Below are 12,633 nucleotides of genomic sequence, written 5' to 3'. Positions count from 1 at the left end.
GTGAGAAGGTATTTCTTGTTGGGACTCAGATGTTTGTTAGCTCTTATCTCTGTCACAGTCTCACAAACCCTGAGTTCTGCAGCACTTCACTCCAACAAACTGAAAATGGAGCCCCATCTCTCTCTCTACAAGGCCTTTTAAGGATAAACTGTCCAATTAAGAAATGACACCTCAATTATTTTTACTTTTAACCCAATACCCAACCACCTGTGATCTGCAATGAGGACTTTTTTTATCCAATTACACAAAACCACCCAAACCCATGGAGAAGAAGGTTAAGAAGAAGGTGAAGAAGAAGGACTGGCCTAAAACCTCCATTTTACCTTATATATATTGCTGTATTCTAAACCATTAAACTCTAAGTTTCCCAGCCTGTGATATCACACACTTCTACTCAAACTCCACACCCACAATCCCCGTTCTGCCATTCCATTTTGGAAGCTTCTCCACAGCCTCAGGTCAATGCAGTGTTTCAGGGTTCCAGAGGGGATGGATGCCAAGGAATAATCCGTGTCCTCTCCTGCAAAACCGCTGGGTGCAGCTGGAAGTGCTTTATTAGAGAGGGATGGAGGGAGCTTCACCCGGTGAGAAGGGCTGGGACAATGGGGATCCTTCAGCCTGGAGAAGGATCCGGGGTGAGCCGAGTGTGAAGGAGCTGAGAGATGGAGGGACAGGACAAGGGCAATGGCTTTAAGCTGACAGTGGGTAAATTTACATGGGAGATTGGGAATTGTTCCCTGGCAGGGTGGGCAGCCCTGGCACAGGTGCCCAGAGCAGCTGGGGCTGCCCCTGCATCCCTGGCAGTGCCCAAGGCCAGGCTGGACACTGGGGCTGGGAGCCCCTGGGACAGTGGGAGGTGTCCCTGCCATGGCAGGGTGGCACTTGGGGGGGTTTGGGGTCCCTCCCAAGTGTGGCCATGCCGTGATCCGGACGGGGCCGGGCTCAGCGCTGCGCGATGGACGCGGAGCGGCCGCGGTCGGCCCGGCTCGGTGTTGGAACCGGGGAACCGGGGCCGCATCCCCAGCCGGGCCGGGGGAGGCTCCGGGGGCAGATCCCGGGGTCGGGGGTGGATCCCGGGGCGGTGCCGGTGCCGGGGGAGGCTCCGGGGCTGGATCCAGGGGCGGTTCCAGGAGCGCCTCGCGGGACCGCGTTACAGGGGCGGCCCTGGGGTGGATCCCGGGGTGGATCCCGGTTGATCCCGGTTCCAGGGGCGGTGTCGGTGCCGGGGGGAGGCTCCGGGGGTGGATCCCGGTTGCAGGGGCGGATCCCGGTTCCCTGGGTGGTGCCGGTTCCAGGGGCGGATCCCGGGGCGGTCCCGGGGCGGTGCCGGTTCCAGGGGCGGTCCCGGGGCGGTGCCGGTTCCAGGGGCGGTCCCGGGGCGGATCCGGTGCCGCCATGGCCGCGGTGCCGGTGCGGGGCCGGCGTGGGGCGCTCGGGCCGGGGGCAGCCGGGGAGCCGGAATGTGTGAGTCGGGAACGGGGATGGGAATCGGGAACGGCAAATCGGGAACGGCAAATCGGGAACGGGAATGGGAACGGGAATGGGGCAGAGGCTGGGGCAGGGCCCGGTCCCGGTCCCGGTCCCGGTCCCGGTCCCGGTCCCGGTCCCGGTCCCGTCGCCGCCCGGGCCGTGTCGCGACTGTGGCGGGCGGTGCCAGCTCGGGGGCGGGCACGGCCGGGCCGGGGACTGCGCTCAACAGGCTTCGGGGTTTCGCTTCTTTTTTCCTGTTTTTCCATAGTTTCTTTTTCCACATTTTCTCTTTCCCGTTTTATTTCCCCCCTTTTCCTTTTTTTTTTTTTAATGTCTTTTTCCCTTTCTTCCTTTTCCTTTTTTCCTTTTGAATTTCTCGGTTTTTCCTTTTGAATTTCTTGGCTTTTCCTTTTTTCCTTTTGAATTTCTCGGTTTTTCCTTTTTTCCTTTTGAATTTCTCGGTTTTTCCTTTTTTCCTTTTGAATTTCTCGCGTTTTCCTTTTTTCCTTTTGAATTTCTTGGCTTTTCCTTTTTTCCTTCTGAATTTCTTGGCTTTTCCTTTTTTCCTTTTGAATTTCTCGGCTTTTCCTTTTTTCCTTTTGAATTTCTCGGTTTTTCCTTTTTTCCTTTTGAATTTCTCACGTTTTCCTTTTTTCCTTTTGAATTTCTCGGCTTTTCCTTTTTTCCATTTGAATTTCTCGGTTTTTCCTTTTTTCCTTTTGAATTTCTCGGTTTTTCCTTTTTTTCCTTTTGAATTTCTTGGTTTTTCCTTTTTTTCCTCTTGAACTTCTTGGCTTTTCCTTTTTTCCTTTTGAATTTCTTGGCTTTTCCTTTTTTTCCTTTTGAATTTCTTGGGTTTTCCCTTTTTCCTTTTGAATTTCTCGTTTTTTCCTTTTTTCCTTTTGAATTTCTTGTTTTTCCCTTTCTTCCTTTTCCTTTATTCCTTTTTAATTACTGTTTCTCCTTTTTCTTTCCCTTTTTTCTTTTTCCTTTTTTCTTTTCACTTATTTCCCCTTTCTTCCCTTTTTTCTTTTTTTTTTTCCCTTTCCCCCTCTTTGGTATTTTTCCTTTTTTTTTGTTCCTCTTTTCTTTTTTAAATTTTTTTCTTTCTTTCTGGCTGAAACCCTCTTTGCCAGGCAGCCTCACTAATTCATTGCTGCTCTCCTGGCTCCGAGATGACAGAGAGAGGAATCAGAATCCCAGCCTGGTTTGGGTTGGAAGGTTGGATTTTAAGGCATCTGGACTTAGAGGAATATCAGATTTTCAAGGCCAGAGCTCCCAGTGTGTCCTGGTTTGGATTGATCTTCAGGGAGAGTTTCCCAGGTGGATCTCACACTCCCTCTGCTTCCCCAGCCATCTTTCCATAGGGCAGAAAGCAAGGAGCATCTCCCCAGGGCCATCATTCCTTAGGGATCCAGGGAGAGCTGGGCTCTGTGGCACAGGGTGAGTGCAATCCCAAACAGGAGACAGCCTGCCTTTAAAAACAGGGTCAAAACGCAGAAATTGCACAACAAGAGCATATTAAACTTGGAGGAAATCTTTAAAACTGGACCCAAAATACCCCAAGAAATGAGCAGAACTTCTCCTACAACTCCTTCAGGTTGGTTGTCGGTGGAGCTGGGTTTGGCAGCAGTTTGGTTTCCTCTCTCAGGTCTTTATCCCATCACTGAAAACGAGTGGGATTTCCCAGGGCTTCCAGCTGGACAAGGGAGCGAGAGCGACTGCCCTGCAGGGCGATGTGCTCCTGCCTCTGCTCGTGTCCTGCTCATTTCCCAGCTGCCAGGCCATTCCCTGGCACAAGCAAACAGACCCTGCTCGCCTTGGGAGCAGGTGGGTCCCTGTCAGTCACAGGATCCAGGGCTGCCTCTTCCCCAGGAGACAGTTCCAGAGGCAAGGAGCTCCCCAGGCTGGCATTGGTGGGATAAGTTTGTCTCCTCCATGTGCTGAATTCCTATTCCTGGCACTGACACCAAGCAAACCTCCCAAAACAATACCTGGAGTTTATTTTTAATCAGCCAAATTCCTTCTGGTGTTGGGCATTGAGTCATTTTTCCCTTTGCCCCCTCATCTCACACAGATTCCCAGTTTGCTGCTGCACTTGGCCTTTCCCTGCCATAAAGGAGGAGTTCTGCAGCAGCAGAGGCAGAGGATATTTTCCCCATGGGAGCCAATCTCAAGGATTTAGAGGACCTCCCCAGACTTTTATCCATTATTCTCTTTCTTACTACAGTACATATTTCACTTTTGGACTCCCTTCCCCTCCTGCTATCCTGCCTCCCTTCCTGCTGATCCCATCTCAGCTCTTTCCTGCTGAGGTTCCCGGTGCATTGATCCATTTTTGGTTTTCCATAACTTATTCCAGCTTTAAATTCCGTTTCTGTGCTTCAGCAGTCTGTCAGTTCTGTGCCAGCACATCCTCTTCCTGGAGAGAGAGATGGAATGTTGGGATTCCTTAAACAAAGTTTGTCTGGGGAGGAACATCCCAAGTGCGTGAGCGTCCCTCTGGAATTCAGGCCCTAAATCTGGGTCACTTTTGTAATTCCCATGCTTGTGTTAATTTCCTGGGCAGTTCCAAGGAGCCCTGGGGTCCCTTTCCATGGGCTCTCTCAGGCCAGGGATGTTGTTCTGGAGGGTTCCACTGTTGTGTGGGTTTTCTGTGGTGTTTTCTGTGGGTTTGCAGTTTAACCTGCCCAGTGCCACCGTGCTGCTCAGAGCAGCATTTTTGGGAGCCCCTGGTCCTGGGAGGGGTCACAGGGCCCTGGGAGGGCTCAGCCCAACCCTTGGGTTCCCAGGACAGCCCAACTGAGGTTCCCTCAGTGCTGGGCACAGCTCAGGGCACAGCTGCAGGAGGAGGGAGTGCATGGAGAGCACTGGAGAGCTGGGGAAAGGTGCCAGTGTTCAGGGAAGACACTGATCCCCTCTCCAAGGGTGTTCCTGTCACTGGGATCACTTTTCCTTCTGTTTCCTGGGTGTAATCGCTCCTTCCACACTATTCCTTGGATCCCTGGATCAGCCCTGTGCCACGTCCTGCTGGGGTGGAGGCTCAGGGATGCCTTTTGCCAGGGATTGCATGGGACTGGGGCACAGAGAGGAGTGAGACACAGAATTCCTGCTCCCAGGTACAGAATTCCTGCTCTCAGGGACACAGAGGGGTGTGACACACAGAATTCCTGCTCTCAGGGGCACAGAGAGGTGTGACACACAGAATTCCTGCTCTCAGGGGCACACTGAGGTGTGACACACACAGTTCCTGCTCCCAGGGGCACAGAGGGGTGTGACACACAGAATTCCTGCTCCCAGGTACAGAATTCCTGCTCTCAGGGGCACAGAGAGGTGTGACACACAGAATTCCTGCTCTCAGGGGCACGGAGGGGTATGACACACAGAATTCCTGCTCTCAGGGACACACTGAGGTGTGACACACAGAATTCCTGCTCCCAGGGGCACAGAGGGGTGTGACACACAGAATTCCTGCTCCCAGGGGCACAGAGGGGTGTGACACACAGAATTCCTGCTCCCAGGTACAGAATTCCTGCTCTCAGGGGCACAGAGAGGTGTGACACACAGAATTCCTGCTCTCAGGGGCACACTGAGGTGTGACACACAGAATTCCTGCTCCCAGGGGCACAGAGAGGTGTGACACACAGAATCCCTGCTCCCAGGGGCACGGAGGGGTGTGACACACAGAATTCCTGCTCCCAGGTACAGAATTCCTGCTCCCAGGGGCACAGAGAGGTGTGACACACAGAATTCCTGCTCTCAGGGGCACAGAGAGGTGTGACACACAGAATTCCTGCTCCCAGGGGCACACTGAGGTGTGACACACAGAATTCCTGCTCCCAGGGGCACAGAGAGGTGTGACACACAGAATTCCTGCTCTCAGGGGCACAGAGAGGTGTGACACACAGAATTCCTGCTCCCAGGGGCACACTGAGGTGTGACACACAGAATTCCTGCTCCCAGGGCACACTGAGGTGTGACACACAGAATTCCTGCTCCCAGGGGCACACTGAGGTGTGACACACAGAATTCCTGCTCTCAGGGGCACGGAGGGGTGTGACACACAGAATTCCTGCTCCCAGGTACAGAATCCCTGCTCCCAGGGGCACAGAGGGGTGTGACACACAGAATTCCTGCTCCCAGGGGCACACTGAGGTGTGACACACAGAATTCCTGCTCTCCCAGCACAAGGGGCACTGGGAGCCCCAAACCTTGGGGTTCTGCCCTAATGCCCCGTTGTTCTCCTGGTGTTCTTCCCACTGGATGTGTGATCCTTGGGAGGCACAGGCAGGAGCATCCCCGGGGCTGGGGCCTGTGCTGCACAGAGATGTGAATGTGGCCTCTGGCTGTTCCAGAAGCGGCTCTGCAGGCTGCTGGACACCATTCCAGGGGAGGCTGCTGCCCAGCTCGTGGACTGTGCCATGGACCTGGAGCCCAGGCAGAAACTGCTCCCTGACTCTGCTCCCTGGGCTGCAAAGGCAAAGCAGAACTCCATGGTAAGTTAGCACTGTCCGTGGGCTTGCTGCAAAATCACTTCTCAAATGCATTTTACCATAAAGCTGTGAATAATTGCCGCCTTCTTTTTCTTCTTTTTTTTTTTCTTTTTTCCCTTTTTCTTTAGTTTTTTCACTTTTCTTTCTTTTCTTTCTTTTTTACCCCCTTTCTTTCTTCCCTTCCCTTTCCCCTTCCCTTTCCCCTTCCCTTTCCCCTTCCCTTTCCCCTTCCCTTTCCCCTTCCCTTTCCCCTTCCCTTTCCCCTTCCCCTTTCCCTTTCCCTTTCCCTTTTCCCTTTCCCTTTTCCCTTTTCCCTTTCCCTTTTCCCTTTCCCTTTTCCTTTTCCCTTTTCCTTTTCCCTTTTCCCTTTTCCCTTTCCCTTTTCCCTTTCCCTTTTCCCTTTCCCTTTTCCCTTTTCCCTTTCCCTTTTCCCTTTTCCCTTTTCCCTTTTCCCTTTTCCCTTTTCCCTTTTCCCTTTTCCCTTTTCCCTTTTCCCTTTTCCCTTTTCCCTTTTCCCTTTCCCCTTTCCCCTTTTCCCTTCATTTTGATGAATTTGTGTCTGGTTTTGTTCCTCAGATTTTGGAAAACCATGGGAGCAAAGGCATTTCCCAGCCCTGCCCAAGATGTGTTGCTGGAGAATCTGTAAGTGTGGCAATCTGCTTTTTTGGGACAAAAAGGACTGAGGCTTGTTCCCCATTAAAACACGAAGTTAATTACCTCCACAATTGCATTGCTCGGGAATAAAGTGTGGAAATTAAAAATAAAGGAGATGGATTTAGCATTTCAGCAGAGCACAAATTAATATTTCCAGCAGCAGTTGGAAAATCTGGAGATTCTCAACACATTTTTCAAATTCTCTCTAAAAAGCAGAATTTGGGAAGTTACTGAAAGAAACAATAACATAACCCTTCCCCTACCCAGTTTTACTTGTCCTTGATTTACTGGATTGTAATAAAATACTCAGGAATCTCATTCTATCTCCTTTTTTTTCTGTAATTGGATATTTCCTTTCTAAGGAATAGATAAAGTATTGAAAATATTGCTCCTTCCAGAGCCAAAATGAGAGGTGTGAGGGAATGTTGGATGTTCATAGCAAAATCTCTGATTTATGGAATCAAAAGGCAAAGTTTCCATCAAAGTTTCCACCAGGAGCTGTGACAATGATTGAGTTAATTTATTTCCACTCATCCCTGGAGAAAAAGAAAAAAGGGAATGTTTGTGGTGGTACTCAGCAAATCCAAATAAAATTTGAAAACGACGAGTGAGGAAAAGCCTTTTTGCCAAGCTCCTTTGTAGTGACCTGAGATTCTCTCATTGCAGGGCCACTTCAGTCACATCCTGGGCTGCTAGAAAAGGAGAGGAGCAGAGGAGCAGCTCTGATTTCCTGCTGGGATCCCCAGGATGCAGCTGCTCCTGGGCCCTGCCTGCCTCAGCACCCCACCCTGGGCACCATTCCCTGCCACTGCACACCTGCCCAAAATGCTGCTGCTCCTCAGAGAGCTCAGAATTTGTCCAAAAAGGACAAGAAAAGGATGATTTCATGTTTAGGTAACTCAGAATTTGTCTAAAAAAGACAACAAATGGCTGATTTCATATTTAGCTCAGAATTTGTCTAAAAAAGACAAGGAAAGGCAGATTTTATATTTAGCTCAGAATTTGTTCTAAAAGAACCAAGAAAATGCAGATTTCTTGTTTAGCTCAGAATTAATTTTAAAAGGACAAAAAAAGGCTGGTTTCATGTTTAGGTAGTGCAGAATTTGTTTTAAAAGGACAAAAAATGGCTGATTTCATATTTAGCTCAGAATTTGTCTAAAAAGGACAAGGAAAGACAGATGTCCTGTATAGGTAGTTCAGAATTTGTCTAAAAAAGACAAGGAAAGGCAGATTTTATATTTAGCTCAGAATTTGTTCATAAAGGACAAGGAAAGGCAGATTTCATGTTTAGGTAGCTCAGAATTTGTCTAAAAAGGACAAGGAAAGGCTGGTTTCATGTTTAGGTAGTGCAGAATTTGTTTTAAAAGGACAAGCAAAGGCTAATTTAATGTTTTAGATGGATTAAGTTGAGCTGGCCTTGGGCCCAGGCTTCAGCTGGGACTGGGCCAGAGCTCGTGTTGATTCCAAAGGTTTTCCCAACAGCCCTGACCCCCTTGGAAAATGCTCCTTTGGAAAATCCTCCTTGTGCAGGGCCACAGGCAGCAATGGGAGGACACAGATTTTCATTTTTAAGTGGCTTTGCAGCTGTGAAGTCCAGGAAAAATCCAATTGAAGCTTACATCTAAATCCCAAAAAAATCTGTTTAAAAAGGCTTGACCTCGTCACCCAGCAGGCTTTTATTGGCACAGATCTAAGGACAGGTTAATTAACCTCTGAAAGGTTAATTTGGGGGTTATCAGGCTGCAAAATCCTCAGGCAAAGGTTTTTTGCAGTCCTTGAATCTTTCCCATGTTGTGTGTGGAGTTGGAGTCAGCACTGAGTTGAGATAATCTCATTAAATAAATGAATATCACATAAATACTGGGTTTAATTAAGTAATACATGAGGAAATAAATCTAAAAGCAGACCTGCACTCAGCCTTAATTGGCACTCAGATTTAGGTTTAAAAAATAAGTTTCCTCCAAGCCAATAAAAGTTTTAGTTAAATCAAGAATAAATACTTTCAAGTTGGTATTTCCATACTTGATACCAAGATCTGGGGTGTCAGAATTTGTGGGGAATTCATTTTTGCATCCCCCACCCTTGTCTTTTAAAAATCCTGGTAATCAAAGCAGTATTTAAAAAACAAGGTGGATGGACAGCAGTTTCTGTGCAGCAAAAGCTGAAATATCTGAGTAAATGTAAAGGGCTAAAAGGGTTTAGTTCCTGCAAAATCACTCAAAACCTCAGGTGTGACAAGTAATAATTAGGACTGGTCAAAAATTGGTCAAATATGGTCAAAATTTCAGGTGTTCAAAGAGGGGAATGCCAAAACTGGACTCAGAGTCTGTGATGGAAGAGTTTTCTGCCAGAATTCCTCAGGCAAAATACAGGATCAAGTTTGAAACACAGGGAAAACATGGATTATGAAAGCAAAAAGTGTTTTTTCCTTAAATAACTCCCATTTTATCGTGTTCAGGAGTTCACAGATACCTGTGTCAACATTTCCTCTGTTTGCTTTAAACTTGGATCTGGGGTAAAGCCAAGAACCAGCTGGTTCCTTTCTGGTTTTCCTTCTGCTCCTGGCGGGGTTTGTGGCAAGAATTTGAAATCCTTTTAAATTCTCCTGCTTTTCCAGCATTTGTTGGAAGCGCCATGGTGAATCCTAGGGCTGGCTGCATGGGATTTTTTAATGGGATTTTTGGGAACTTCTATTTTTTAACCAAAATACGGATGCTTATTTAGTGCAGGTCTGGTTTAAATGTATTTCCTCACGTGTTACTTGAGTAACTCAGTATTTGTGTGCTGCTCATCCATTTCATGAGGATTTCCCACTGTCCCTGGGCAGGGAGCAGGGGTTTCTGTGCATGTCATTCAGGGCACTGCTGAGGGAGCAGGAGCCCCTGATGCTGCTTTAGGCTCGGGGTGAGCAGGGATGTCCTTCCCCTGTCCCAAATGCCCAGTGCAGCCTGGGCTGGCAGGGACATGGGGGATTCCAGGTGTTCCCCTGAGGGCCCTGATCTCAAACAGGGCTCTCTGTGCTGGGCTTCCTGCAGGAGCACAGAGGGAAAAGCACAGCGAGTCAGGTCTGATGTTTAAATCAATAAATAAAATACATTCTCCTGCTAACGCCCTCAGTGCTGGGAGTGAGCCCCAAACAGGACAGCAGGCAGTGGAAAGGAGTCTGCCCTCATTTCCAGCTGTCCCAGTCCCCATTTCCCTGCAGGATTCCAGCCTGGAAAAGGCCTCAAAGCCCATCCAGCTCCACCTGGGACACCTCCCACTGTCCCAGGGGCTCCCAGCCCCAGTGTCCAGCCTGGCCTTGGGCACTGCCAGGGATCCAGGGGCAGCCCCAGCTGCTCTGGGCACCTGTGCCCACCCTGGGGCTGCAGAAGTTCACATTTCAGCTCTGTCCTGGGGGAACTTCCCCACCTGGAGCCCCTGGGGTTCACATCCAGGTGTTGCAGGGCAGGGCAGCTGCTGCCCTGACTCCTCCCGAACCCTCCTCTGAATAAAATCACCTCTAACTCCTCTCAGACTCCCCATTATCCCTGTTTTTCTCCCCACATTGGAAGGCAGAAGCTCCTGGATCAATTCCAAAGTGAACTTTTCCTCTCAGATGTGATTCCTTGCTCCCTGTTTTCCAACAGGGCGAGGAGTGCTTTTTTAAAATCAGCCAGCAAATTGGAATTTAATTGTCTGCTCCACTGAAGGCTTTTAATAGTGATTTTTTTTAAATAGATGTGTTTGTAATTTATTTTGGGATTTTCCAGGATCATTAAGCTGGCACAGGCTGGGGCAGTGAATATTCCTTTAAAGCAGATTTGTGTCAAATCTGCAGTGGAACCACAGAGTTATTTTTGTATGCTTTGTAGAACTCTGAAATTTTGTTTTCTTGATGAAAAAAAATATATATAAATTTTCTATTTCCTGCTGCTGTGGTTTGTACAAAGAATAACCAGTGATGCTTTATTTACCTGTATATAGAGAGAAAGGCCCCTGGCCTGTTTTTAATTCAAGTTTAAATGATCTAATTCTTATTTTTAACTTTGTATTTTGTAAATTGTTCCTTACAAAAGCAGAAGCATTAAACACCACTTTGGCTGCAGCATGGAATTGTCTGGTTGTGTTATTCCATGAGTGATTTCTGAGGAATAAAGGTAAATAAAACCTCTGATGAGGAGAATAAATATATTATTATGAGAATAATAAGAACTAGGAGAATAAATATATTATTTATGTCATGTAAAATCCTTTTAGTAGGTTTAGGTGTTCACTTTATTAATTTGATGGCAATTAGAGGTTCACTTGGCATCCTGACTGCCAAAAAATCATGGAAAATCAAAATATTGGGATAAGTGGGGTTTAAAACCAACTTAGATCTGACAAGCCAAGACTTATGTGTTGAAATAAATACAGTTATTATATTTAAATATATATATAGTTAAATATATATATATAGTTAACTGTATATGTGTGTATATATACACACAGTTAATATATTTATTTTTGTTTATTTTAGATATTATAATTTATTGACTAGATTTCAAATCCATGGTGTTTATGTTTAAATTTGCTGCTTAAAACCTCAGCCCTCTCCTGGGAGCTTGGTGTGACACCCTGATTCAGAGTCCCACATAAACAACAGAATTGCTCAGGTTGGAAAAGCTCTGAGCCCATCGAATCCAGCCTTTCCCAGCCCTGCCCAGGCCACCACCATCCATGTCCCCAAGTGCCACCTCCACAGGGCTGTTAAACCCTCCAGGGATGGGCACTCCAGCCCTTTCCAGGAAGGAATTTTCCCAAGATCCATCCTGAGCCTCTCCTGGCACAGCTCGAGGCTGTTTCTTGTCACAGAATTCCAGCCTGGTTTGGGCTGGAAGGGACCTCAAAGCTCATCTCATCCCACCCCTGCCATGGCAGGGACACCTCCCACTGTCCCCCAGTGTCCAGCCTGGCCTTGGGCACTGCCAGGGATCCAGGGCAGCCCCAGCTGCTCTGGGCACCTGTGCCAGGGCTGCCCACCCTGCCAGGGAACAATTCCCAATTCCCAGTCTCCCATCCACTGGCAGTGGGAGCCATTCCCTGAGTCCTGTCCCTCCATTCCCTGTGTCCTGTCCCTCCATCCTTGTCCCCAGCCCCTCTCCAGCCTGTCCCAGGCCTGGAGCAGCCGTGCCTGGCTCTGATGTCCCAAACTCTGCTCCTGACCCTCCCAGAGCAGCTCCTCCCCTGCTTCTCCACCCCACAGGGACCACCACAACCTCCACGGGCACATCCTCCATCCCTGGGGCTCTGCCTTCCCCTGAGGATGGGCAGGATGGGCTCCCAGGGCCTCCCTGGGTGCTGCAGGCCCGGTGCTGGGGGATATTTGGGTATTTTGGTGTGATTATGGTGTTGTTACTGCAGCGATCCCGAAATCGCCGCATGATATTTGCTTGCAACACAGGGTGTCATTCATGAGTTATACATAAATGGCAGCTTTACATATTTAAAAGGAACATGGACTGCTTCATATCTGAAGTATGGTTCCCAGGGGAGAACACCACCATTTGATCTATTTTTGATTAAAATGTAAAAATTAAAAATTAAATCAAATGGTAGTCAAATTCCTCGGGGAAAACATACTTCAGTTATGAAGTATTCCCCACAGTAACCTTGAGAATCTTACAGCTGTATTGTCTCATCTGTAGGTGGTCTTTTTATGTCTCACATAATTAAAATGAATTGCTGGTAGAGAACCCCTACCACTGCATACAGATTTATGAACCTGGAGGCACCTCCACTGCCAGACAAACAGGGACAGCCCCGCTCCCTCTGCAGCTGTGCCGTGCCCAGGCAGCCCCTGGAACCTGGGATTTGCTGGGAATGTGGGATTGAGGGGCAGCGATCCTTCCCTGCCTGCGGGGGGGAGTAAAGCCAGGGAAGAGCAGGGGCTGGGGAAGGAGTGCACAGGATCCCTGAGGTGGGACAGGTTCGGACAGCGGGGATGGATGGAGAGCAGAGATCTCTGCAGCCAGGTCAGGAACTTGGGGTTTAT

At 48.5% G+C, this 12,633-nt stretch overlaps 1 protein-coding gene across 1 annotated transcript; it reads left to right on the top strand.

Annotated features, from left to right (window-relative positions):
• The first annotated feature begins 1,383 nt into the window (after positions 1–1,383).
• C8H10orf143 (chromosome 8 C10orf143 homolog) lies at positions 1,384–10,704 on the top strand. The gene is made up of 4 exons (XM_066554513.1): positions 1,384–1,464; positions 5,826–5,966; positions 6,540–6,605; positions 7,284–10,704. The coding sequence occupies exons 1-4, from the start codon at positions 1,396–1,398 to the stop codon at positions 7,311–7,313; spliced, it is 306 nt and encodes a 101-aa protein (XP_066410610.1). The 5' UTR covers positions 1,384–1,395; the 3' UTR covers positions 7,314–10,704.
• The last annotated feature ends 1,929 nt before the right edge of the window (positions 10,705–12,633 follow it).

The sequence above is a fragment of the Molothrus aeneus genome, chromosome 8 (genome assembly GCF_037042795.1).
Source record: "Molothrus aeneus isolate 106 chromosome 8, BPBGC_Maene_1.0, whole genome shotgun sequence".
In the NCBI taxonomy this organism is placed as follows: domain Eukaryota; kingdom Metazoa; phylum Chordata; class Aves; order Passeriformes; family Icteridae; genus Molothrus; species Molothrus aeneus.
This window is presented reverse-complemented; position numbering and strand designations above follow the sequence as displayed.

Excerpts from the sequence above, each read along its gene's own strand:
- C8H10orf143 (XM_066554513.1), top strand. The coding sequence starts at position 1,396 with ATGGCCGCGGTGCCGGTGCGGGGCCGGCGTGGGGCGCTCGGGCCGGGG. Across the intron at positions 1,465-5,825 it reads CAGCCGGGGAGCCGGAATGT|AAGCGGCTCTGCAGGCTGCT; the intron begins GTGAGTCGGGAA and ends TGGCTGTTCCAG. Across the intron at positions 6,606-7,283 it reads GATGTGTTGCTGGAGAATCT|GGCCACTTCAGTCACATCCT; the intron begins GTAAGTGTGGCA and ends CTCTCATTGCAG.